The sequence below is a fragment of the Lissotriton vulgaris genome, chromosome 9 (assembly GCF_964263255.1).
Source record: "Lissotriton vulgaris chromosome 9, aLisVul1.2, whole genome shotgun sequence".
NCBI classification, from domain to species: domain Eukaryota; kingdom Metazoa; phylum Chordata; class Amphibia; order Caudata; family Salamandridae; genus Lissotriton; species Lissotriton vulgaris.
Genome location: NC_141697.1, coordinates 992,169,517 through 992,197,489, shown reverse-complemented (window position 1 = coordinate 992,197,489; position 27,973 = coordinate 992,169,517). Strand labels below are relative to the sequence as shown.

Genomic DNA, 27,973 nt, shown 5'->3' with positions numbered 1-27,973 from the left:
CACACCCTTCTAAAGAGGAGGATAGACTCCACAGTCTGGACCCAAAACATGTGTGGTCCTTCTACCATCAAAATCTGCTATTCTTTGGCGAAAAAGTAATCTCCATTAGGACTACGCGTCCACTGTACAGGGCGATGGCAGCCACTACTGCTTTGGGAAGTAGAGTTCCTCTGATTGATATCTGCCAGGCAGCCACATGGGAATCCCTGCACACATTCACAAAACATTACTGCCTGGATAGCCAAGTCCGGAGAGACTGCTTTTTTTGGCCGTTCTGTTCTTCAGGATTTCCTGGCGTGAACTTAGTTTGCAGACCTACCACCGGGGTTGGCATTGCTGGGGTATCTATTCTTAAGGTAAGGAATCTATAACTACAGTCCCTTTCAGATGAACAAGTTACTTACCTTCGGTAACGATATATCGGTAAGAGACATATGTAGTTATAGATTCCATACCTCTCGACCCATCCTCCCTGTTCTGTGAACTGACTTCTAGGGATAATTACTCCCTTCTAGGGCCCTAGTTATGACGTCCGTGTGCAGGGGCGGCGTCTAAGTAGACACCACAATGTCATCCCAGCGACCATGACGACGGACGTGGAGTAGACAGACGCCCCCTATCGACGTGCAGGGACACTGCTACGAAAAAAATTCTCCGGATCCAGTCTGATGCCTAGGAGTAATTCTAAACTACATATGTCTCAAAGATACATCGTTAGTATAGAATTGAGTAATTTTATTATATTTTATAAATAATACTACCTTTTTTAAATTCAGATAAGGTTATTAAAATATAATTAAATGTTTGACTTTTTTAACATTTATTTATACTTATTCATATTTTAACTAATTTAATTTAACATTTTCTCCTACAGGATTTTTTTTCAAGCCCCTACCTGCTTTCCTTTATCTACTGTGAGTGTGTTGCAATACAAATGGCTGCCATGTGTGGTGTGTGGCGTAGGACTTGCTCCTGCTCCAAGCTGAAAAAAGTTACTACTGTTTTGGGTTTTTGACTGTAGTAACTATTGAAGTGCAGTGTGTGAATAGCAATGGGCATAAACGTGTAGGTTGGTGCATGTTCCTCTCGAATCTTCCTTAAACACCTCCCTAGTTCCGGCCACTCACCATTGTCTCCCCCACATTTACTACAAATTAGTAAACTTGCATGTGTGAGGATCTTCTCATAGAAGGGAGAGGTGGAGATTTGCATTCGAAGGTTGGTGAACAGCATTTTGTAGTGCGTTTAGTAGTACTGTTAAATGTACTACAAATTTCAGATTGTGAATAGGTCCCTTAGTATTTTTATTTGGCTGTTTAAAAACATAGATTGAATCCACAGCACATAGATGTGTTTTATTCTGAAATGGGTTACTGCTTTGTTGAAAGTAATCCGAGATCCCACACTGAGGCTGAGATATTGAATGCTGAGGAATTTAATGAGGATATCCAGTATGATGATACAAGTAAATCTTCCTTGCAAGTAAACTTTTACAAGTTACTCTTCCTTACTAGCAAACTGCTGTTGTGTATTCACAAATAGAACTTAATATTCATTCAAACACATTTCTCCATTACGGAATGTGCTGCAGATTCATAATGTTGGAAACCTAGTATTGAAGTAAGTACCCCTTTCTTAAACATTTTTAATTTGAAGCATACGCATTGTGGGTGTAGGGCAGTGATGTGACTATGGTCCTGATTTTCCCAAATGGACAGATGTATATTTTGTCGTAAAATGTAAAAAACCTTTATTAGGTGATTTAAGTATAAATTAGGAATATATACGATTAAGAATTAAAGGCATAGCATATGATAAATGATTTGACTTTGACACCCTGTGTTCTAACTAGTGGCGAAGCTGAGAGCCAAATTAAACTGTCTGAAATAATCTGTCAGCATAAATGCTGCATAATTCATTATAAGATAAGTAATTAGTTAATTTTAATGATGGATGAAACAGTAGTTTAAGTGCTGGCCAACATAAATCAGAAATTCTAAACAAAATTTAGGCTTGCATTTGATTTTTATTAACCTTACCTCCCTCCCCTCTTTTAAGGAAACCTAGAGAGACCTGGAGGTCCAGAAGATTATTTTCTTTAATAGATCATGTATCAGGTGAGCTTGAACAGAGAACTTGTTCAGTTAAAAAGAGTGCACTCCCACTTCCATTTACAAAATTATAATTGTCTAGATTGTGTAATTTAGTTCAGTGGCATAGCAGAGAATAGTTAATCTTGTAATAATAATAATTGATTAAAAGACAATAGTCCTGTGCAGGATACTTAAGCAATTTACAAAACAATATATATAAAATAGACACTTGAAAGACTATTTCTCTTTTTAATTTGGTAAAGTTTAAAGGTCCATGACGCACGCAATGGTAAAGCTTTCATTGGATCATGGTGCCCATCCCTCAGCAATGGTAATAAATCGCATATTACACGCTGCATATCTGCGTACATGGTTTGTCATTGGGCGTTTTTCTTATGTACTGGTCTTTAAGTTTGGAAAAAAAAATCCGGCTGCATTGAATTAAATGTGTGCAGTAAGTTGAAATCACATCAATGAAAACATCCTTATTATTCGAAAAGTTGTTCTGCTGCGTAAATTCATTTTAACATGCAAACAGTACTTTCTAATTCCCTTGTCATTTTACTGTGGTAACAAAAACAATTGACATTTGCACTTCAATAATGTATGAATAATATTACAGTGGCTGTACATGGCATGTATTAACTTATTTACTTGCCGGTATGTAATGTGCTAGTTATTAACATTTGTGAGGGTAAGAAGGGCCTGTGACTTAAGAGGTGAAGTCTCAAGTGGGTCATGCTGCCCATTCCTTCCATAGGAAACTTTGTTATCCACTGTAGCAAAATCTTTGAATATATTGTCCAAACTGACCATGAACTTTGAACTCCCAGTAGTGCTTTGATGGTTAGGTGTGCATTTATTATTACTTGGCTTTACCAAAATGTGTAAGTCTTTGAAGAGAATATATCCTCTAATTTGCCAGGGTTAATACATTTGAAAATAAATGAATCCAAATGGACATGGGGATATTTTTTCTGTTGCCCAATATGGAATCCACGTAGGATTCGAAGGTCCAGGCGATCTGATTTACTAGTAGCAACTGAAATTTTTTAAAAAAAAAATTGCAATAGACCTTTTAGGATATCCAAGAATGAAGCCTGTTTTTTCGGGTTGAAGTGAGAAGGGTTATAAACTGGATGTGAACGCATCCTCAATTAGATCAGTGGATGTGAAAGCATCCACTGATCTAATTGAGGATGGTGGATTGTCTCAATGTCCAATGCTGCCCCGCAAATTAAAAGAAAAAATAAAGCGTTTCTTAGATTTTTGAATCCAATTTCAGGTTCACAGTTTGGAGTTTTTTCCCCTGAAAATCCTGAAAAGAAAGTTCAAACAAAAAACTGGTACAGTGAGTCCTTATAAGTGGAGGCCAGCACGGAGCACAAAGCAATCAAAAATGTCAAAATAGAAAAGTAGATAAGACTGCATGTTAAAAAAAAAAAAAAAACTGACAGATAAGCAGCAATGTCAATAGTGATTTCTGTACTGATGTCGTAAGTGATGTTATCAATGTCTTTTGTGTTGTACCATGCAGCACAAGGAGATGGTGTGAGTTATGGTTTGTGCCAGGAACCATAACTGGAGAATTTCTGTTTTGCATATTTGAGCCGACACCATAACTTAGTTTCTATCTGTTTTTTTGCAGTGATTTTTTTTAAATTTATGACACACTTAATTTCTAATCACTGCTGAGCAAGTCTTTTGGTTTTTACAGTAGCGTTTGGAACAGGGCCTCAACCATAGCCCAACACATCACAGACAGCCAATCCCCAATGTTCACTGCCTTTCACCATGAACAGCAGGGATTGGTCATAAGCCCTAGTCTATGAAAGAAATGGATCAAAACAGTAACCTTATGAAGTCAATATACTATCAACGTGGTTTAGTGTGGTCACTGGTTTGGCCCATTCTTGTCCTAGGCAATATGCCCAACCACACAAATCGGATAACGTTTTTATGAGAAGTGTGAATACTAAGGGGAGCAATTTTGTGGATCACTGCAGATTCTCGAAGTTTAATCAAATTAAAATGTGAACTCTGCGATTGAAGCCACTGGTTGATATCTGCAGAGTATTCAGGGATAAAAAAAAACATTTTTTTTATTTATTACATGGTTTATATTGGCAAAATTCTAAATATAAGACATACATACAACAGCTGTGTCATCAAAAACAAAAAAGAGGGGGGGGGTCAAAGGGTCGTGATAGGAATTGGGGGCAGGTGCTAAGGGAATAGTGCCACATGTACAAGATCCAACGTGAGGCATCATCCAATAACAACTGAACAGGTCAATATCGTTGAACGTTCCAGGCACAGCTTGAGGACTATTGATAGTAGGGTAATCAAGTACATTAAGGGGCTAATAAATAGTGGAATATATGAACTGTTTTGATGATCAAACACTCTTCTCTGTTCTGCAAGATGAATGGGCACAGCTCCAGCAAGGCATGATATTTATAATGTTTGGTCGGATGCAAGTCAGAGTTGCCCCAGTATTGGAACTCATAGATTCCCATGCTTTTGTATCATTCCCCGTCATCGGAATGGGAGTCTCGGTAACAAAAATACCATAGCAGTAGGTACAAAAGAGAAGGACAAAGGCCTAGGCCTCATTCCCTTTTGTAGCATATCACCCTCTTTTTGTAAAAGAGACCAAACTTAGGCATCAGTCAATTAGAAGTGCCTCACCCCTTAGAACCCTCCTGAAGGAACCTCAGAGCCTCAGATTTTCTACCGTACGTTGTGCTTAGGGAGTCTCTTTTGAGCTCTGCTCAACTTCTACTCTTCAGAGTTTCTTCAAGGTTTTTTCTTCAGATTCTTTTCAGATTCACTTCCGATTGTTAGCTGCCTTCCAGGATGTCTGACAAGGAGAAGGCCCTTTTCAAGCCATGTTCCACCTGTGGCAAGAAAAGGCTTTTCATTGAGAATAAGCATAAAGACTGCATCTATTGCCTCTATCCTGACCACAAGGCCGCGGACTGTATGATCTGTCGCACCTTTTCAACCAAGACCCTCCGGGACCGTGAGGGTAGGCTTCTGACATGGCTCCAGAAGTTGAAATCCAGGAAGGATACTGTCTCCAGTGACACTGAGGATTCAGCATCGACATCTTACTCAAGGAGGTCAGTGAAAAGGGGTAGGGGTTCCCCTTCTCCTTCTGTGGAGCATCCTTCTAAGGCCTCAAAAAAGACCCCCAGTGAGTCTGAGAGCCAGGGTCCAAGCAAATGTCCTCACAGAGGTGAAAAGGAGAGGGTAGGACCATCTACGCCTTACAAGGGTGCGAAGACTGACCCAGCCTTCAAGAAACCCTCTTCCCAATCTTCTGAGAAGAGTTTCAAGTCCTCGAAGGCGTCGGCAGCGGAGTTTGTCGACGAAGAAATTGAAGACGAAATTAAAATTGGTTTGATTCGTCGATGAAGGGGTCGTCGTCGAAGAAGGAAGCGTCGACGGCAGGTAATGACGTCGACGACAACGGTGTCATCGACGAGAGCATCGACGACTACTTTAACGACGACGACAGCTGGATCGTCGACAGTTTCATCGTCAACGACACCAATCTCGTCGACGTGTGTACCACCATCGTCGACGGAACCGTCGACTATATTGTCATCTGAAAAAAGAATTATAATTTCAGTGACAAGAATAACGCGGAGATGACATCTCCTAGGAGAGTGACCCCCTTGCCACCAGCTTTGCTCTTTGAGGAAGGGGAGTCGGATGAGGATCACCAGGACTCATATGGCTATGCCAATAGTCCCTCTCAACTTCTGGTCAAATGTCAAGAGACAGACTCTGAAGGGGGACATGACCAGGAGGATGGTGGACATCATCAGGTGGCCCAGTCACAACATTATTCTGGGCAGGATATGGTTACAGTACAATCTTCACTCCTACCTGACCTGCATAAGATGCTGCAGGACTACAAATCTAAGGCTACTAGGCCAATTCTGGTTCCGGCAGCGCCTGCAACGCCTGTCTTGGCTTCTGCCTCAACGGCTACTCCTGGATTACCTGCTCAGGTGTCCCCTCACCCTCAGACATCTTTTCCGCAAGATCCTTCCAGGCCGACAGATGCCCATGATGATTCCTCGGATGAGGATCCGAATTCGGATCATGACTCTGTACATACGACTGAATGGGATGAATACATCATTCCGGATCCTTCAGTTCCGGATCCAGTAGATTCCTCACCAGCGGACATTGGAGGTTTCCATCAGCTGATGGAAAGAGCAGCTGGCAGGTTCAAATTGGCTATGCCTGCGGTGGCCACGGATTGTTTCTTGTAAGACTTCAAGGAACCCTACAGGAAGACAACAAGGTCCATACCTATAGTAGATAATCTGTGGAAGGAAGGCCTGAAGGCTATGAAGAACCCAGCGACGGTGGTCCCTGTGCTACCGCGTCTGGATAAGAAATACAGAGCACCTGACGATGGGCCGGCGGCCTTAACGGGCCATCCCAAACCAGACTCCGTTATTTCACAAGCAGCGCAGAAGAAATCCCGCAACCCCTCTGCTCCCTTAACAACTCCTCCGGACAAGGAAGGGCGGAGATTGGATAATGCTGGGAAAAGATTCTCGTCGATGGGGAGTCTTCTGGTGTGAGCTGCCAATGCCCTGGCGATACTGGGCAGATACAACCCCCAACTTTGGTGTGATGTTGCTCCATTCCTGGACCAGCTACCTCCAGAATCAACATCAGAGGCAAAAAAGATCTTGCAGGAGGGAGAGGGGACGTCAATGGAGATCATTGACTGGCCATGGACATTGCAACAACAGCGTTTCGTTCCTTTGCGTGGGCTGGTGTCCTCCGTTGCCAGGGGTGGCTGAAGGATACCTGGTTTCGACCGGAGGTTCAAAACAAAGTCCTGGATCTTCCCTTTGATGGGGAAGCACTATTTGGAAAGCTAATCAAGGACACGCTTCAGGAGTTCAAAAAGGACACAGAAACTGCCAGATCCTTGGGTACCCTTCAATACCGCAAGTCTCCTTTTAAGGGTTCCAGAGGCAGAGGTAATAACTACAGGGGATCCTATCAACAACACGTTATTCATCCACTGGCTTAGGTTCCCAGCAGTACCGCCAGCCTTATCAACAGAGACAAGGCCAATCTTCTAACTACTTCATGCCTTACAATAATGGGAAACAGGCTGGCAGAGGACGGGATGCGTCCAAGTGCCAATAGCGGCATCCTGGCTCTTCCTACTGGACCCTCCTCCAAGAAGTCATCAGTTGGCAGGCAGGGTAACCAAATACCTTCAGAACTGGTCCAAAATAACATCGGACCGTTGGGTGCTCAACATCATTCGGAAAGGACATACCTTAGAATTTCGCAAGTCCCTCCACCCAAGCCCCCGGCAGCCATTCCATCGAAACACCTGCGTCTCCTGCAGCTCGAAGTCCAACAGATGCTCCGGAAGGGAGCGATAGAGCCGGTCCCCTCCAATCAAAAGGGACAAGGATTCTATTCCAGGTTCTTCCTGGTTAAAGAAGATGCTGGAGAAATGGCACCCCATTTTAGATCTCAGGGAGCTCAAAACCTATCTCATCTCCTTGTCCTTCCGGATGGTCTCTCTCCAAGACATCTTGCGGCTCATCAGTCCGGGGGATTTCATGGCCACGCTCGATCTCTAGGACGCGTACTTCCATGTCCCGATTCAACCAGCACACAGAAGGTTTCTACGATTCACAGTAGCCAAGAGCCACTTTCAATTCAGGGTTTTACTCTTTGGTCTTCGCTCAGCCTAAAGGATTTTCACAAAGGGGCTGGCGCCTGTAGCGGCATTCCTGCGTAGAAACCATTATGAAGTCTTCCCCTACCTGGACGATTGGTTGCTGAAGGCCCTATCCAGGGACGCAGCGCGGGACGCTGTTCGGGCCTGTACAAACTTGTTTCAAAATCTGGGGCTCACTTTAAACAAGGAAAAGTCATCCCTAGTCCCGTCCAGAAAAGCGCGTTTCTTGGGAGCCATACTGGATTCAAAGCTCTCAAAAGCCTTTCCGACCCTGGAAAGGAGGGAGAAACTACAAACCTTGGCTCGGGACTTACAAGAAAGAAGGTGTCTTTCAGTACGCCGCTACAAATCTCTGCTGGGGGTAATTTCATCATGTATTCCCCTGATTCCTTACTGCAGACTGAGGATGCGTCCTCTACAGGAACAACTAGACAACCAATGGAAACCGGTTCACGGATCGTTCGAGGGCAAGGTGACCGTCACTCCAATGATGAAGGAAACGGCCGTATGGCGGGCAGATCAAGACAACTTGTCCCAAAGTCTATCCTTCGTAAACGATCCGTCTCCTCAAGTAGTAACAACGGACGCGTCATTGGAGGGTTGGGGAGCAGTGATGCAAGACCTATATGTCAGCGGTCATTGGTCTCCTCAGGAGCAACGGCTCCACACCAACCTTTTGGAGCGAAGAGCAATAAGACTGGCTCTGCAAGCTATTCTTCAGCGCTTAGGAGGTTCGCAAGTGCTTATCAGGACGGACAACACCACGGCCATGCCCTATGTGAACAAGGAAGGAGGAACCAGATCTTCTCCGTTGGCGCAGGAAGCTCAACAAATCTGGGCATGGGCGATACTTCACAGAATATCGCTAAAGACGGAACACTTGCCAGGAGTTCTGAACGAGAACGCCGACAGACTGAGCAGGTCATCCTCAGTCAGCCACAAGTGGGAATTGAACCAGCGAGTTCTGGAAGAGGTCTTCAGCCAGTGGGGCAGACCGGAGGTGGATCTCTTTGCCGCACCGACCAACAAGAAATGCCGGTCTTAAGCAAGCAGATTTCACCACCGAGGGTCACTGGGGAATGCGCTTTCGATAGCCTGGTCAAGGACATTTGTCTACGCCTTTCCCCCATCCCTCTGATCCCGCGGCTCATCAGGAAGATCAAAGTGGAGTCGTGCAGGATGATCTTGATAGCCCCTGCTTGGCCGAGACAGTTCTGGTACACAGAACTCCATCTGTTGTCGCAAGTTCCTCCTCTTCCTTTGAGAGTTATACCAGATCTCCTCACAATGTCTGAATGACAAGTTTGGCACCCAGATCCACAGTCATTACACCTGACAGCATGGCTCCTGAGCAGCGAGAGTTTATGAATCTCCCCATCTCAAGCGAAATTAAGGAGGTCCTCTCCCAGGCAAGGGCTCCTTCAATGAACAGGACTTACTGTCTTAAATGGAAAAGATTTTGTTTCTGCTGTAGGAGAGAAAAGATTGACCCCTTTGCTTCGAAGCCTCATCAGCTCCTACCTTATCTGCTGTCCCTGGCTAAGTCGGGACTAGCCCATTCGTCAATTAAGGTTCATTTGGCGGCCATTTCGAGATACTGAAGGTCTGGGTCTGGACCTTCCTTGTGGTCTTCCAGGATTGTTAAACAATTTCTTATGGGCATGTTCAGATTCTACCCACCAGTGAGGCCTCCGCCTCCTACTTGGCATCTAAATCTAGTCATTTTTCAGCTCATGAAAGGCCCATTCGAACCAATTCATCGTTCTGACATGAAGTTCCTTTCATGGAATTTGGCTCTCCTCCTCGCTCTCACATCGGCTAGACGTGTTGGAGAGTTGCAGGCCCTGACTATCCAGGAGCCTCTCCTACAATTTAAAAGGAACACTAAGATCTTGAGAACTAACCCTAGGTTTATGCCCAAGGTGCCCTCGGACTTCCACTTGAACGAGCCGGTTATTCTTAAAGCGTTCTTTCCTCAACCGGTTACACCAGCGGAAAAGACAATTCATTCTTTGAATGTACAACGGTGCTTAAGATTCTACTTAGATCGCACTTAGGGATTTCGGAGGTCCTCAATTGTTTGTTGCCTTTGGTGGTCCAAGCAAAGGCCTCCCGCTATCCAAACAGGGGATATCAAGATGGATCACAAGTGCCATTCTGCATTGCCACACTGCGGCAGGGAAACCTCTGACTGGCAGGATTTGTGCGCATTCCACAAGATCAGTGGCATCTTCAACGGCCCTCTTTGCAGGGATACAGATTAAAGACATTTGCAGAGCTGCTACCTGGAGCAGCGTTCACACCTTTGCTAAGCATTACTGCTTGGAGTCCTTACAACAAGAGGATGCGGCAGTGGGCCAGGCTGTCCTGAGGAACCTCTTCCAATAATTGGTGAGCTTTCCTTTCTATCCCACCTTCCGTTGTTACACATTTTGTATCTTTATGTCATGTTGTCTATTGCAATGTATTTATGACACAAAATGTGTGTTTTTTTATTGCTAACTGCTTACTACTCTGATACTAAAGAATGGGAATCTATGAAAGTTCCAATACTGGGGCAAGAAAACAAGTTACTTACCTGTAACTTTGGTTCCCCAGTATTGTTAACTTTCATAGATTCCCATGCGCCCACCCACCTCCCAGAGGAAAGCTCAGCCTACAAAAGATATGGTGACTGATACACAACGGCTACGAAAATCTGAGGCGCTTTCTAAGGGGTAAGGCACTTCTGATTGGCTGATGCCTAAGTTTGGTCTCTTTTACAAAAAGAGGGTGATATGCTGCAAAAGGGAATGAGGCCTAGGCCTTTTTCTTTCTCTTTTGTACCTACTGCTATGGTATTTTTGTTACCGAGACTCCCATTCTGACGACTGGGAGTGATACAAAAGCATGGGAATCTATGAAAGTTACCAATACTGGTGAACCAAAGTTACAGGTAAGTAACTTGTTTTCTTCTGTTACCGGAGCCAAGATGTAAATGCCTCCCATATATCTTTGGGACAGGAACAGACTGGCTTGAGTTCCCAAAAGGTAGATAGTTTCTTGGCAAAATGTGACCTCAAAATACCATATCTTGCTAGTGGGAGTGGGTCACCTGCCCTGGTGTATGGCCACTCTGTGCTTTGCCAAGTAGGGACAACATGGCAACAAGACAGGGGTTTGTATCAGAGATATCTTCAACATAACCCATTAGGCTAAGGAGGGGAGATTGGATTGCTTCCTGACCAGTTATCATTCTTGTGTGTTCATACACCTCCCCCAAAAAAAGCAGCAAACTGGGCGCTGACAGGCAAGGTGGAGAAAGGAGACCTGGGGGGGCCCTGCAGCGCAAACAATGAACAGGAGCTAATCCCATTTGAATCAGTTGTGTAGGTGTGCGATAGATGTGGTACAATAATTTGAAATGGATTCATCTCAATCTTTAGTTGGGGGAGGAGTTTTAGCTGTCCACAGCAAAAAGACCATTGTGAATCCGTGATGGCTGGGTTGGTGTCAGCCCTCCACAGCTCCTGAGCTTTAGGAGTGGCAATGGGTGCGGAGCTCTGCAGATTATTGTAGAGTTGTGTTATTAGCTTACGAGAAGGAGTAGTGAGACTGCGTTTTAGTGCCTGAAGAGCTGGAGGAGGGGCAGGAAAGGTGTCATGAAGTATACAGCTCGTAGCTAATAGTCCAGCAGCATAGGAGATGGGGAACCTGTGGTCTATAATGATGGGAGGAATTGCCCATACGGGTATAGATCTGAGAATATTGTAATCTTGTATTTATGTGCTCGCACTGTGTCTCATTAATCTAGGAGTGGATGGATCTGGGGGTTATAGGTCAGTAGGATAGAAGGGGCATATAGGTGTCAGCTTCGCTCTTTTCTTCAAATTCTCCCACACCCATCTAACACATTCCACAGTATTGACCTCTTTACTAGGGTTTTTATAAGATTCATATAGCGCTGTAGTCAATAGGCATCAGGCAGCATGGTCTGTTTTAGCAGCCACATGAGGCTTGAACGGAATAGGGTATATCCAGAAGTGTAGGAATTGAGCCTGGGCGCAATAAGCATAGTGTTTAATCCAGAGTACCCATACTGATTTGTGTAAGTAAGAGTTCGAAGTTCTCAGGAAATCCTTGGTTGTTTCCCGGCCCATATTAGTGTGATCATGCAGGACTTCTAAGTGCTTGAAGAATTGAACGGTGAGGGGAAGTGGAATTTTGACAAAGAAATTAACTATCTCAATTCGGTCAGCTAGGGATAGAGGCAATCTAGACCATACAGCAATCCTCTCCCCCAACCAAGTCATAGCTCGGCCACAGTTTGCGTTCCACAACTCATCCGTGTCATGACTAAGTCATATACCCAGATATCTAACTGGACTGTCCACCCATTGTAGAGGGTATTCCATTTGAAATTGTCATGTGTGATCTGTAAGGGGGAATAGTATGTATTTGGCCCAGTTAATATGTACGCCAGGGTAACGGCCAAAGCAAATCACTTGTCGCATCAGAGAAGCCAAATTTTCCTCTGGATTACTGACGTACAGTGAGATGTCATCCGCGTACATTGAAATTACCAGCCCTCGAGTGGTGAAACTGATTCCCCTATCTGCGTGATGTTGTCGAAGTCATGGCACCAACAGCTCCATCTCAATAGCAAATGGATAGCGCCGATAGTGGGCATCCTTGGTGCGTACCCAGAGTAATCCAAATGGGATTGGAGATAAGCCCATTTAGACTCACACGTGCAGTATGAAGGGTGTAAAGCAGCTCTATTTGTTTGATGAAAGTGGCTGAGGCAGAACCAGGCTAACGAGAGAGGTACGCCCATTCCAAAGAGTTGAACGTCTTAGTGGCGTCAAGTAGAGCAGCAACTGCAGAAATTTGTGGGTTAAGATGGTGCATCACCGAGATGATCGTGCGTAAGTTATGGGTCATTGAACGGCCCATAATAAAGCCGGACTGGTCAGGTTGCACGATCATAGGTAAAGTAAGTTGGAGTCTGTTGGCTAGCACCTTAGCATGCATTTTGTTATCTGCATTTATTAATGAGGGTTTTGTATGAGTCGCATAGTTTGGCAAGTTTCCGTGCTTGAAAAATTTATTTATAACAGCTTCCCATAATGAAGGTGGCAGAGAGCGCCTGTAGACAGACGCTTCAAACATGGCGAGTAGATGGGGGGGGCTAATAAGGAGGCATACTCTTTATGGAATGCATTGGTGAGCCTAACCAGGCCTGGTGCCTTATCGCCAGGTAGGCCTCTTATAACTTGCTCTATTTCTTCAGTTGTGAGGGGTTCCTCAAGGTAAGAGCGGTGTGTATGATCAAGCCAGAACAATTGTACGTTAATAAAATAATCAGTTAAGTCAGCCTTATCCACTGTCAGGTTGCAGAATATAAGTGTCAGTTAAGTCAACCTTATCCGCTGTCAGGTTGCAGAATGTAAGTGGACATAGTAGGATGACATGCCCTCCAGCAGTTCTGTTGTGAAATGAACTGGATTGGACTTGGGGTCAAGTAGTTCAGTGATATAAGTGGATGTTTGTGGAGCGTGTAACAAATTGGCAAGTGTCTTATTCGGACGATCCCTGTCCCCATACGGTCGAGCCGGAGTGTGTTGATGCAGAAAGCGAGTTTCGCGAAAAGCCTCTCCCTGGAAATCAGATAGTTTGTCCCTAATTTTAGCTAAAGGATCTGAGTCTTTGGAGTCGAAATATTGTGCCTCAAGATTTCTAATAGCTCTCTAGCCCATCTAGGGTTCCTTGGATGACCTTCAAGACCCCTGCTTGTTTTGCAATGCAGGCACCCCTCACTACCACCCATAGTGTGGAAGGAGAATCCACCAAACCCATATTGTGTGTGAAGTACTCTGTTATTTCTTTACGAATCTCCTCCCTGAATGCTGCATCTAGTAATGCTCCTGCCGGTAGGTGCCAGGGGAAAGCCCGAGGTGGAGCCTGGGGAATCTGGGTATTCAATAAGCCTGGTGCCTGATCCAAGAGGGTACATGGTAAGTGAGATACCGAGGATGTCCTTATCTGGGCATCTCTGGACACCAGCCAGAAGTCCAGTTTAGACCAGGCAATGTGATAAACTGAAATGCAAGTTCACTGCAGAGCTTGAGGGTGTGTCTGTCTCCAAGCATCTACTAGGTAATTGTCTTGAGTGATCGTGTTCAATTTTGTTGTGGCGCGTGGGTGCAAACGTTTAAAGGCATCAAAACTGTCCATGTGATCATCCATTAGAGTATTAAAATCACCACTCCCTATGATGGCGCGGGTGCCGAGATTGGTGATTTTCACCCAGATCCCAATAAAGAAATCGGGGTCATCGCTATTGGGTCCGTACACTGCAGCCACCATCACCGGCCTACCATGTAGGGAGCCCACTAATATAACATACACAAAAAAGCTTAATATTTTGATAGAGTGGATTGGAAATCATCCCTCTGGGACAACTGAACACCAGGCTAAACAACCTTGCCGTCAGCTGGGGGGCAAGCTAATAGTCTAGAGGCTACCCTGTTTACTTGGATAGAATCAGTATTAGCACAGCATTTCAGTAACATTAAGCACGTTAAATAGAATAACAAGCAATCTAATATTCAAACACTCTGGAGGGTTTTGGCGAAGTTCCTTAAGCACGTTAAATAGAATAACAAGCAATCTAATATTCAAACACTCTGGAGGGTTTTGGCGAAGTTCCTCGGGTTTTGGCGAAGTTCCTCCGGTACGCCCTGTGAGGCATAGTTAAAGGTTTGTCCAGTGCATGAAATGCTCAGTCGTTGCTAAGCTAGGGCAGAACAAGATGAGGATATCTGGAATGTCCAACCTGTTTAGCAAAGTTCAACGCATACTTGGCATCAGTGAAGAAGTGCATTTTATCATTGAAGGAGATCCTCAGCTTAGCTGGATATAGACGAGCATATGGTATATCTGCTTCTAGAATTTGTTTGGCAGGTAGAAAGTCTTGGCAGGCCTGCCGGACTGATAAGGTAAAGTCTAGGTAGAAGAAAATGTTGTCACCCTGGTATTGTATCGCCCACGTTCGCGAGCCAGCCTCAGGATGGTCTCATGGCCCCGATCATTCAGCAGGCGGACGATTATATGTCGAGCCGAATCACCCACAGGGGGTTTAGGGCCTAGAGAGCGATGTGCTCGCTCCCCAATAAAGACAGCAGAGAGGTAATTTCCAAAAAGATCACACCACAGGGTCTCGAGAAAACAACTCCTTTCTTGAGATGGCTGTGGTTTCTGAAATCCCAGTTATGCGGAGATTGTCTCTGGAGCTTGCCTTTAAATCTTAATTTTTAGCTTTAAGGTAGAGTACCTTATCCAGCCACAGTAAATGTCCCTTTGATTCCTCTCGGATGTCATCTGAATTTGACACTGTTCTCCAACTGGTCCAGTCGCGTTTCAGGTGTGTCGACACATCGCTTTACATGGTCTAAGTGGCTGGTAAGAAGGTCAAGGTCAGCATCAATCGTTGTTAAGCTTGTTTTCACCTCCATGAGTAATGCACGGAGATCAGCGCCTTGTGTATCGCTTACTTCCTGCTGCATAGCGGTGAGGTCAGTATTCTGGCCAGCCTGGCGAGTAAGGCAACTGCCCCTGAAGGAGAGCTTGGACTGCTTAACATCGTTCTTCCCCATGATGTACAGTTCGAAGCGTAATAACCGGGAGTCTAGCCCAGCCTAGACCTCTACATCCCCGAAAGATTAATGGGAAGTAATTTTTCCTGGCAAATAACAGTGCGACGATGTGAAGAGGAAGGCAGAGGGTTGGAGAGCCCCGCCACCAGGGCGCATGCACTCTCCATAGGGCTAGCGTCAGGTGTATTTAGTCGGTAGATGCTGCAGGGGCCTGTAGTGGGCAGTTGTGGTAGGCAAAGCCTGCCTGGAGCAATAGATATTGCTGAGGATGTGTGTGTCTCAAAACCACTACTCTGTACAGTGGTGGAAGCAATCTGGCAGCCTAATTTTGTTGCATTAATACTGAGAACCACGTGTAGAGATGATTGCCAAGCAATAGACGGCCAATTAGGGCATGTTAGCGGGGCAGTGAATGGAGCCTGGTTGCTCTGTTAAGAAGGCAGTGTTCCATGTGTGGTGAAAAAAGAATCAAAGTCCATCCATGACATTTGCAACTGGCTCATGAATTGGTGTCGCCTCAATTACTTCAGTCGGGCAGGTAGGCAGTGTCCAATCTCCCCAGCACACAAATCTGAAACTGTATGTCAGGGAGTGTAAGAAACTGGCTCTATATATACTGCACCAAAGTGAGGTACAGTGTGTATAGAGTCCTAGGGTCTCCATAGGTTTGGCAGAGGCAAAAGTTAGATACAACCTTGCTCTCTAAAGTGGTAGTTTGGTCAAGCAGTAAGGCAGTATCAGAGGACAGTGTAAATCATTTGATGTACACACTCAGTCAGCAAATGGTCTCACACACACAAGAACTGAACTCTAGGCCAATTGTTTTGTATAAAAAAAATACTGTCGTTTTATTTCTAGAACCAAGCAAGCCTGGTACAGTTAAGCATAAAAATACTTTTCAGTAGTAAATTACTTGTATGAATACAGTTCAAAATAGCAGTGTAACTTGTACTGGTTTTGGTTACAGTTTTAAGAAAGCAGTTTGCAACACGTTAGAGGTATAGTACATTCACTTGAATGCGCTTTTTAAGTAAAATGCAGTTACTTACTTTTAAGATTACTTTTGCTAACACAGGACTGGATTTTGGATTCAGTCCTCAAACATTTTGCTGAAAACAGGTGAGTAAATGCGTTTTGGTTAAAGGTACGATTGTTAAGGAATATTATTGTATTTCAAAAATTGACTCAAAACTTTGGGAGGAAATTCACTTAGCAGGTAAGTTAGGTTATCGTTACTTTTTCTTACTCAGTGCTGGATCCTGGATTCAGCACTGCGACATTTCCTGAAAACAGTTGAGAAAATGCATTTTGGTTATTCGGCTGATTTTTAAAGAACATTTGCGGTTTTCAAAAGTCGACACTTAGAAACTTTTGGAGAGAAAAAGCGTCAATGTTATCCTATGAGGAAAAATTAGTTATTGGTTTCAAGGTAAGTAATCAGTCTTTTGAGTTAGGGCTCTGGGTTTAGACTCTGTGTTCTCCCAGGGTCAGGGATGCACTGTTGTTGCACCCTCAACGGCACTCGGGCGACCGGGTGCAGAGTGTTGTCCAATTGGGTATAGGGGGACTCCGGTTGGTGGCAGCTGGCAAGCAGGCCACAGGGTTGTGGGAGTAAAGCTCCGAGGGTTAAGCTCAGGGCAGGTTGGGGACCAAGTTAGCACCAAAGCGGCACCCTCAGCGGCGCTAGGGCAGCCGGGTGCAGGGTGCTGTTTTGCGGTTGGGTGCCCTGTTGGTTTCAATGGGAATTTTCCGGGACTAAAACACTGCAGGCTCAGGGACGAGGATCTTCCAAGAGTGACCACCACTTCGAGGTGTAAGGTGGGATGTTGAGGGATGGTTGGGCACCGCTGGGTTGGGCACACAAGACTGTGGGGCGTCGAGTGCAGGGGTGACTTTGAATGTAAGATTTTCTTACCCGCTCTGGTCGCTGTGGGGAGGCCTCTGGATTGAGGCTGCAGGTGTTGTCTGGAGGCGTAAGGCAGGTCAGGGGTCACGGGATCCCAGGTCAGAATCGCCGGGGGGACCTCCTAGTAGTGTTTGTTCACTCAAACACTGGCCTGGCTCAGCGGGTGCATTGTGCCCTGGATTTGCGGTTTCTGGTTGACACCAGAAGCTGCAGTTCAAACACGTCCAGTGTTCACGGGAGAAACTGCTTGTGAAGTGAATTCAGGCAGGTCCTCTGGGGTTTGTGAGGTTGCTGGCCGCTGGGCACGCCGGGATTTTGCAGGAGCAGGTTCGAAGGGAGACAGGCCTGGGGCCAAGTCAGTGTCCTCTTGTTACCTCTGCACGGCTTCTCGTCCTTCTTTTCTTGTCATTACTGGATCTGATGAAGGAAGGTTCAGGTTGCCCCTAAATACTACATTTAGGGGCTTTACAGGTAGGTAAAGGTCAGAGACCAATGGGTCCCTTCCTTGGGGTGGGTACACCCCTTGTTCTGCTACTCTCCAGTGGGAGGGGGGCAGGAGCCTGTCCCTGCTTGGCTGCGTCCCCCCCCCCCAGCCTCAAGATGGCGGGGACTCGAGGTTGTGCTTGACCTCGCCACCCCCACCCTAGGGATGGACTTGGCAGAGGTGGGCACACCTCTCTTCCTCACTTTGTTTTTACCACCCAAAGTGGGGGTAGAACCACTGGGGACCAGTTGCTGAGTACAGCAAGTGGTCTGGAGAGGCTCACAAAAGCCTTTGAAGCTTCTCCTTGGTGAACCCCGCCCATCCTGGGGGAGGAGGCTTGGCACCTCGTCGCCAGGATGTGCATTGTTTCAGGCCCCTGGAGCGGCAAACTCTAGACCAATGGGGTCCAGAAACATGTCTGGGGTGGCAGCCTCGGCAGCCACTCAGTCAGGTCACTGGCAGTTGGTCGAGTTTCAGGGGGCATCTCTAAGATGCCCTCTGTCGTGCATTTTACATTAAATCCCACACTGGCATCAGTGGGGGGTTTAATGTGCTGAGAAGTTTGATACCAAACTTCAGTCTTCAGTTGTAGCCATTATGGCGCTGTGGAGTTCGTAATAACAACCTCTCAGCACCATATACTCTTAATGGCAGCACTGCACTTACAGTGCCCAGGAATGGACCTGGGTACTGTATGGGTACAGGGCTCATGCACCTGTACCCTCACCACTGGCATAGGACACCCAGCTAGAGGGGTGACTGATGTATGCAAGTGCAGTGTTTAGTGGGCATTGCAAACAGGTTTGTGTGCCATGTCGACTTAGTTTTGTTCTGCACCAAGACACGCAGCCTGCTAAGGCAGTGTGTGTGTGTGTGTCAGGGCACAGGGCCTCTAAGGGTGGCACCATAGGTTCTGCAGCCCTTAGGAGCCTTCTCTGGTCACAGTGCCCTGGTGCCCAGGGGCTGACATGTGGCCAGAGATGCCAATTGGGTTTAGGCTTCAATGCAGTTTTAGGGAAGGTACACAGGCCCTGGGTACCTGATTGGTAGGAGCCCAGGTCACACTCAGTCAAAGCATATCAGCAAAAAGTGGGGACATGCCATACAAGAAAGAGGACACTTTCTCACAGAAAGTACACACGAGTGGTGATGCAGACGATGACTGGTCAGATTATCTGCCAAATGCAGTCTTACAGCATTCATAAGTTTGGGTCTCCTAACACTCACTAGGTGACTTCGCTGAAGCAAGAGTGCCGGCCTGTGCGACGTTCCTCCACACAGCGCATTCCACATCCTAGACAGCTGCGGATCAGCTACGCAGCGAACGGCTTCTGTGTGCCATGTGCCACCCTCTCCCAGCACAGCTCTGAGATAATAGGCCAGTCGGACTGCCTTCATAGGTCACAGAAACGGCCACCAATGTTGCCCATACGCTCCTGGTAGCCCTAGTCAGATCAGGCAGTGCAGGTGTCTCCAGCCAAGTGATCTAGCCGAGCTCCTCAACTACAAACACCTCACGCCAGGCCGCAGGTGGACCAAGGTTTACAACTGTCCCCACAGGTACCTGAAAGGATCATCGAGTCCTCATGTTCCAACAACCAAATCTGGTCATATGAGAGTCTGGTGCCTGAGGTTTCTGGTAACCGGTGCCCCAAAAGTAACCAGTTAATGGTCAGATTTTTAGCTTGCCCGGCAGAGCCCTCTAAGGGTGCAGCCATCTCGCTGCTTAGCAAGACCATGCCCCCTGGGTTAGAAACCTTAATAGAATCCATGCATAGGACACCACACTGGACTCCACTGAATGTATACTTAGTATAAATGCCGAAGTTTGTAATGTTTCCTGGGGTGTCGCCTGGGCTAGGATCAAAACGCTCCAGTCACACCCTATGTGAAGTCACAATTAGCTGCATTTGGATTCACGGTCAAACCTTTCCTCTCCCATAGAGAAAGCGCACACATGCATGCCAGACTAATCATAGTGCGGAAAAGTCTGAGAAAGATAAATGATGTAGCATTCCTCATAGGCAACATAGATTTCAAAATTCTACTAGAGGTCTATTCTGTACATTTCTAAACATCCTTATTAATGGATAATTTACTGTTCGAGGCATGTAAGCTGTAGATCACATGCTTTGCATACTCCTGCCATCTAGTGTTCGGTCCGGATGTTTGCAATTTCTTTTTCTTCAAATAAGTCTTTTCCAGTAACGAGGTAGGTGACTCCTCCTTCCGGTGATAGTACACATGGGCATCAATTCCATTGTTAGATATCATATTTACTGAAAAATCCCTCTTTCGATCGGGTAGCTCGTGGAAAGCATTCGGGAATACCTGCGTCGGTCCGCCTCGCAGTAGATGGAACAAACTCCATTTAAATTCTGCCCTCTGTGCCACGCGATGTTTCCGCTCACCGACTCTCACGAAGTGTGCAACCTGTGCTTGTGTCTGGAGCACAGAGAAAAGGACTGCGACGGCTGTAAGGCTTTCCGATCGGAGAAAACGCTTTGCGAGCGTCTGACACAACGTCACGACATGCAGAGCCAACACACCGGTTCCATTCCGGACCTCTTCGGAGAAGATTCGGAACAAGAGACTGGAGATGCCATGGGAGAAGGGGATACTCCTCAATAGTCATAAGCACTGAATAATCTCCGCCCATAAGCGGGAACCCGGAACATATAGACAAATACATATATATGTGTAAATATATTGCTACCAAACCAATCTTGACCATAAAAGAAGGCGCTGACTCCGTGTATCTTAGTTCAAGGGTTTTTATTTCTTAGATCAGCTTCTGCTCAGACGCGTTTCGGCGGCTACTCCCGCCTTGCTCACTAACATCTGACCACTGAATAGTGCGCTTTATATACATGTTACACTGTCACATGAGTCATAATTAACATAACTGATTGGCATTTACTTGTTGCCACGGTGACGTGGTTTCACCCTCGTGTTGACGTGACTATTAACATGCCTGTTACATCTTTTGGCGGGTTTGTTAATTGCTACATGTCACGTATATTCACACTTATATAAACATTCTCAGCATGTTTTGAACCACTTGAGTTAGAACAAATCATTACATTACATTTGCCACACTCGTTTTTTGTAGCACATACTTTTCCGATGCATGTATTGTCATAATTACATTTCCCACTTGTCAGATTTCTAGTGATTACACCCTTAGTGTCTCTCCTACGTCATGGAGGTTTTGGCGTATCTGGGAGAGGATTGTGACACACTCGTGATTGGGTCTAGTTTACGGAACGAGTGATGAAAAGGGCTCGGGCTTACCGACGATCGGTTTGCTGGCCTAGTGGCAGAGTCAGAACATGTTGCAGCGTTCACAGTCCTTTCTCCTACTGCCGGTAAGCTACAAACTGCGTTTGTCTGCAAGGTGTGTATCTTCCTTGGTATGGTGATCCCGTGAGCCCCTATACTAATTATGGCACTGGCCCGCATTCTACACAATAATTGGAGACGATATCCCGCGCTAGTGCGCATTTGCTCAGTCATTGTGTAAAATTATCAACGTGTTAATGGGGGTTGAAATGATCATACTTGACATCGTTTTGAGGTATGTGTACTCGGGTAAGGTGTTTAGTGTGGCTGATGGGTGTGATTTATTACATGTGACTAGTCGTGTAAATTATTTACAGTGATGGCGCAATCTGGGTAGTTGTTATTAAGGCTACTCAGGTGGGGGGAGAGAGACTGCACTAGATGTGGACACTTAGGGCTTCATCAGCATTGAGCCCTGAGGGGATCTTAGAATTCAGTAAAATGATATATCTGGATTCTAGGCGGCGTAACGCAAGCTTGCGGTTACCGCCTCTCACATTTTTGGGGATACTGTCTATGACAAAATATGTCAGACCTTTGGAGTCTCCTCCATGAACTTCATGGATATGTCGTGCTACTGGGTAGGCTGGGTCTTTATTCGCATTTGCCCTTAGGTGTTGCAGGATTCTTACATGCACTGGGTGGATTGTGGACCCTACATATTGTTTACCACATACACATGTGAGCACATATACGGCGTATTCCGTCTTACATGTGTAATGTTCTCTGATGGAGTAGGGTTGTCTTCGGAAGGGTACTGTGATACTTGTTGTGTTGCTACCATGACTGCAGGCCTTGCATTTTGTGCATTTTTTAAAACCTTTTTGTGATTGTAGACAGTTTTTTTGTTTTGATATAGCAGGGGCATTGCGCTTGTCTCTGGAGCACAGAGAAAAGGACTGCGACGGCTGTAAGGCTTTCCGATCGGAGAAAACGCTTTGCGAGCGTCTGACACAACGTCACGACATGCAGAACCAACACACCGGTTCCATTCCGGACCTCTTCGGAGAAGATTCGGAACAAGAGACTGGAGATGCCATGGGAGCAGGGGATACTCCTCAATAGTCCTAAGCACTGAATAATCTCCGACCATAAGCGGGAACCCGGAACATATAGACAAATACATATATATGTGTAAATATATATAAAAAGAGTTCTTAGTACTAAAAGAATTATTCACATATATATGTATAAACTAATAATATGCAGCCCTGGGGGCGTGGCCAGGCAGCATGGCCGACAGGACGTGAGCTCCTCCGGCTCCCGGCAAATCAACCCTGAAATCCTGTCCATTAATACTGTAAGGGCTCCTGAGGAGTGAAATCGAATACTCCACGACTCCCTGGGGGCAAGTCCTAGGGCGATATAAGGCGGCCCGCAGGCAGCGACGCCGAGAAAATTGTCTGAACTGCGGAGCCCCGGGCCTCGAACTACGCGAGGCCGAGGTCTGAGGCCTGCTTCCGGAGAGTGGCGGAGACCGGCGATAGAGGACCTGCAGAGGTCTGGAGGCTTTGGGTCCACGTCAGTGCCACCAAGACGACTGAGCCTACTGCCGGCGGGTACCCAACCTGAGGAGCACTGCGTGGATGCCTGCCTGAGCTGACGGAGCCCTCACTGCCGGCACCACTGCGGTTGGTGGCGCAATTAGCGGAGTGGCTGAGACCTTAAGACCTGCACACCTACCTCGCTGGGATAGCATCGCTGCTGGGGACCCTGTCCGTCTACAGGGGTCCTCGGGAGTTGAAAGTCTTGTGCGTGGCAGACAGGCCCTGTCGGGGGGGAGTAGAGGCGCCCCGTCGCTAGGCGAGGCCCCGGACTGCGGCCTGCACCTCCGGGGGCGGGGTCCCAAGGCCTGACGAGAACGGCATCCAGGACCAGGGAAGAAAGCAGAGTGGAGCCTGCGGGGGCCCGCTGTCCTCTGGGGGCTCGGAAGGCAGAGGACAGCCATTGTGGGACCATCGGCAAAAGAGGTGCTCGGGCGACTCCCCGCGCCAGCCGGCGCTGGGGAGAGGAGGCAGTCCCACGTAGTCTGAAGGCCACGATAGGCCCAGCTGGGAACGCGCCTGGAATATCCTGGGACCGACTGCCACCGGAGCTGGCCATGCAGCATCGGATCTGACTTTGGACGACGAGACCTGGTAGGGAATTCCTCCAGGAGCGTGGACATTGATGGTGGGGGGCTGGCGCAGCGGCTCCCATGGGCCACAATCATTGCTGAGGTCTTGGGGGCCTGTATAGGAACTGGCTGCTATCCCTTGACCCTCCTGCACCAGTCGGACTGAGAATAGATTCCGGAGAGAAGGCCTCGAGGCGATGAGACTAGCAGGTATGCCCGCGTCCCCCCTGGTGTGCAGGACACAACGCTGAGGGTCGAGCCATCTCCATGGTGAGACCAGCAATCGGGTTGTTGATTGAGGGCTTCCTTGGAAGGTGCACCAGTCAGGTGGCCGCAAGCTGCTTGTGGACAATTGTGCTGGACCTCTGGGGAACTTTGGTAGAGAGGGCGGTCACATAGTTGGAAGGGTCCGTCACGGATGGAACACTTTGCAAGACACAGGAGTTGTGCAGCCCACCTGCGTACAGGCCTGGACCCTCTGATGTGGTGGCGAGGGGCAGAGAGAGACACCCCTAAGTCAATGAGCAATCCCTGACAGCCGCAGACCCCCTGGGAGTGTCGTGGTGGCCTGGTGACAAGTGAGGCTACGAAGAGTTTTTCTGGAACTTGGGGTCGGAGATTGGCCTGTAGGAAGTAGAGTCAATAAACATCGAAAGCCCCGCCACCCATCGGGGAGCCGAAAAGGACACAAGGGGCGTCTGCAATGCGAAAGGATAGGATGTCTCGATCCACGCAGCCAAACACAATAACGCAATATACCACCCACAGACTACCATCCCAGCGGATCACGCGCCATTCGGGCCAAGAAGAGGGGGTGGAGGCTCCCGGGGAGCACTCCTGGGCGGAGCTGCGAAAGGCGATCCAGGGCTCACATTCAGCACTGGAACGCCAAATAGAAACAGTGTCAATCTATGTAAATTTGTTGCGGACGGATTTACGGAAGGTGGCTGATAAAGTCTCCAATGCAGAAAGAAACATAGAACAGTTGCAAGGGGAGGTGGCATCCCTCAAAAAAACAGTCGCACAACTCACGGCCACGACAGGAGACCTGGAGCGCAGAGCAGAGGACGTGGAAGGGAGGTCGCACCGCAGTAACATCAGGGCCCTTGGCGTGCCGGAAAGGGCGGAGAGCTTCGTAGAGAACTGGATTCGTACCCAGCTGTGCCCGAGAGGCCTGTCGGAGGTCTTTGTGATTGAGCGAGCCCATAGGGCACTGGTCCCTCCCCCCCCCCCCCGGCCGGGGGCACCTCCGCGGGCCCTAATCACCAAAATTCTTAATTACCGGGACAGAGACTGTATCCTCAGGTCGATAAGAGAGTCGGCGAACCTCACCTTTGAAAACAGCAGAATCTCCATTTTCCCGAATTACACCCAGCAAGTCCAAGAGCAAATAAAGTCCTTTCTGGGAGTCAAACAAACTCCGGGAGATGCACCTACAGTACATGCTGCTATATCTGGCCAAACTGAAGGTGCTGTCTCTGGGGAAGGCTCACTTTTTTGATTCCCCGGAGGAGGTCTGGGAATGGTTGGAGTTCAGAGGAGATACCTCCCGCCGGGCGAACGTGGAGGACACCGCAGGACGTGGGGTACTCGACCACCGAGAAGGCGCACAAACAGACGACGACGCCGATCCGAGGCAGCTGAAAGTGAGGAGAGACACAGAGTAAGGGTCGGAGCTAATGGAGCCTTGCATGTGGAACCGTCCGAAGCTGGAGACGGATCGGCGTCTTCGAAATCTACTGTGCCCGAAGAAATATTGGTCCTGGATACACTGCAGGTCATGGTAGAGGACATATCACTTACTGCCCTGGTGATTCCTGAAACTGTGGGGGTCGGGACTCCTGAGACGACGGATCCTTCTTGAAGTGGTTATTCGAGTGGTTGGGGCTGAGGAGTGTATGACATAAGGCAGGATCTCGGTCCTCTTCAGGATATATTCAGTAAGGGGTGTGGGTGTTTCATGATGTATGAAGGAGGCCTTTCTTCTCCAGGTATGGTATGAGAGAGGGGGAGGGAGTGAGCATGATCAGGGGGAGTGGGAGTATATGTAGATTTGAGCTAGGCAGTATGAGCCCGGTATTAATGTCTTGAAATCGGGTCTTGTTGGGAGTGGGGGGGGGGGGGCATATTGACATGTTTGGTTGTTGCTGGTATATTGCTCGTGGGAGGGGGGACTGTTCGAAGGGGATGTTGAAGGGGAATGTTTTAGGCATCATTTCTATTGCAGGTCGGGAACCGGAGGGGAACTACACTGTGAGCGGGCGGTTGCGGTGGGGTAGATTATGTTGGAAATCATGGGACATAAGTTTCTGAGCTGGGACGTGAGGGGGCTAGGCACATGCACCAAGAGATACAGAGTCCCTCGAAGACACAATATCCATCGCTTGCCTCCACGAGACCCACCTAGTAGATGATGGGGCACAGAAGTTAAGCAAAAAATGGCGTGGACAGATGTTTCATGTGTCCTTCTCTACATATGCCAGGGGGGTTCTGATCTGGGTGGCGCCTGGGGTACCGTTCGCTATGCAGTATATGAAAGCAGACCTTAATGGTAGCTACCTGCTCCTCAGGGCTAAACTAGATGGCAGGGAAATTGTCATTTTAAATTCCTATGCGCCCAATACTGATGACCCGGCCTTCTTTAGGGCCTTGCAAGACGGCTTGATTCACGACCTGGGGACCCTGACACTTTGGTTTGGGGACTTTAACTGTATTCTTGACCCAGCACTGGATAGGTCTCCGCCCCAGGAGGGCACAAAACCCTGTATGACTCTACAGCTCAGGGAGGTCATGGGAAACATAGGGACGGTGGATGTTTGGCACCAAACGAATCCTAAGCAGAAGGTATACACCTGCTTCTCCCCCACACACACCACCTGCAGCCGCTTAGATAGAGTCTTAGTGGCAAATGCTGAGCTTAATATGTCTGTGGATGTTACTCACCAGGCTCAATTTTTATTGGATCACTCTCCAGTAGCTTGTGTGGATCAATGGGGGCCTCAGATTGGCCGCCCTCATACTTGGAGGTTCCCGGTAGAGACCAAGTAGAAAAGCGCATGTGGAAACGGCCATTGGGGACTATATGGACCTCAATTGGGGAGAGGGGGTTTATCCGCGGCCACTAAATGGGAGGCCCTGAAGGCGGTGGTGAGGGGCGCGTGTATGGGGCTTTCCTATGTAGTCCGGAAACAGTTCCTCCAAGATCTCCAGAAAGTGGAGGACGTTGTCCTGCGGGCTCAGCATATAGCAGACCCTAGGAACAGGCGGCCCGAGCTCGGCTACATGACATCCTAGATAGGCTGGACAAATACACCCTGGGCAATATAGGCAGCGCCTTCACAGGGAGGGCAATAAGTCAGGGCGGCTCCTGGCTTGGATTCTAAGGAGAGAGCAGACTCCCGAGCGTATTGTAGCCTTGCGGGATCTGAACGGGCACGTGGTATACTCTGAGCAGGCCATCCTTGGGGTTCTCCAATCCCATTTACGGAAAGTATACACGGCGGACCCTGGCATTTCAGAGGTCTCTTATCTCCCCTATTTACAGGGCTTGCATATGTCGACCCTTTCGGACTCGGACAGGGAGGAATTAGATGCGGGCCTGACGTTGACATAGGTCCGCGTGGCACTAGCCCGCTTGCCGCGTGCAAAGTCGCCGGGGAGTGACTGGTTCCCACCGGAGTTTTATCATGAATACCGGGGCGTTTTGGCTCCGCTCCTGCTCCTGCTGCAGGTCTTCCATGAGGCGTTTGAAAGTGGAGAGCTCCCACAGAGCATGGCCCAGGGGGAAATCTGCATGGTCCTGAAACAAGGGGGGGGACAAGCATGACCCCTCGTCCTATCGTCCGATTACTGTGATGAATGCTGATATCAAAATTCAGACGAAATTATTGGCCACACGGCTAGCACCCCATATGGAGCATTTGGTGCACCAAGATCAATGTGGTTTTATTCCTGGGCGGAACACGGCTATGAATCTAAGACGTTTGAACCAAATCCAACACGAAGTGCGAGGTAGGGAAGAACAGACTGTCTTGGTCTCCATAGATCTGGCCAAGGCGTTTGACACTGTTGACTGGGGTTACTTGCAGGAGGTCCCCAGGAAGATTGGCCTGGGGCCCAATTTTGGCCGTGGATTCGTATCCTATATAGCTCCCCTCGAGCCATGGTGCGCCTAGGAGCCGCGAGATCGGAGGAGTGGCAGTTGGGACGGGGCATAAGACAAGGATGCCCCCTCTCACCACTGCTTTTTGCCCTTGCTATCGAGCCGTTTGCTGTCATGATTCGGACTGAGATGAGACAATGGGGTATTCAGGTGGGTGACACGTGCAATGTACTGACGCGATATGCGGATAACTCCTTGTTTTACTTAAAAAACCCGAGAGAGGCGCTCCCGAGGTTACTGCATCACCTGGACTGTTTTGGGGAGGTGTCGGGCTTGCGGCTTAACCGTAGTAAGTCCCTTATTTCCCTGCTGTCGGGCTTTGAAACTGTACCCCTAGAGGACTTGCCAGAGCTTGGGCTGCGAAGGGAACAGACCAGTTTCCGATACCTAGGCATTCATGTGGCCTCGACAGAGGAGCAGTCCCTCGCCCGGAACATAGACCGGGTGATTACGTCTTTCCAGCATTCCGTGTCCTTTTGAAACACCCTACCACTGT

General features: G+C 47.7%; 1 protein-coding gene across 4 annotated transcripts in view; it reads left to right on the top strand.

The window, feature by feature from the left end:
* The window catches only part of SAMD4B (sterile alpha motif domain containing 4B), a 1,107,967-nt gene that overhangs the window by 993,505 nt on the left and 86,489 nt on the right, over nucleotides 1-27,973 (top strand). For 2 of the 4 annotated variants that reach the window (XM_086938870.1, XM_086938872.1), the window contains exon 13: nucleotides 2,059-2,117. The exons of the other annotated variants lie outside the window; for them this stretch is intronic. In XM_086938870.1, the coding sequence (XP_086794996.1) occupies nucleotides 2,059-2,102 (44 nt within the window). In that variant the 3' untranslated portion in view covers nucleotides 2,103-2,117. The remainder of the gene's footprint in view (nucleotides 1-2,058; nucleotides 2,118-27,973) is intronic. 4 annotated transcript variants of the gene reach the window in all.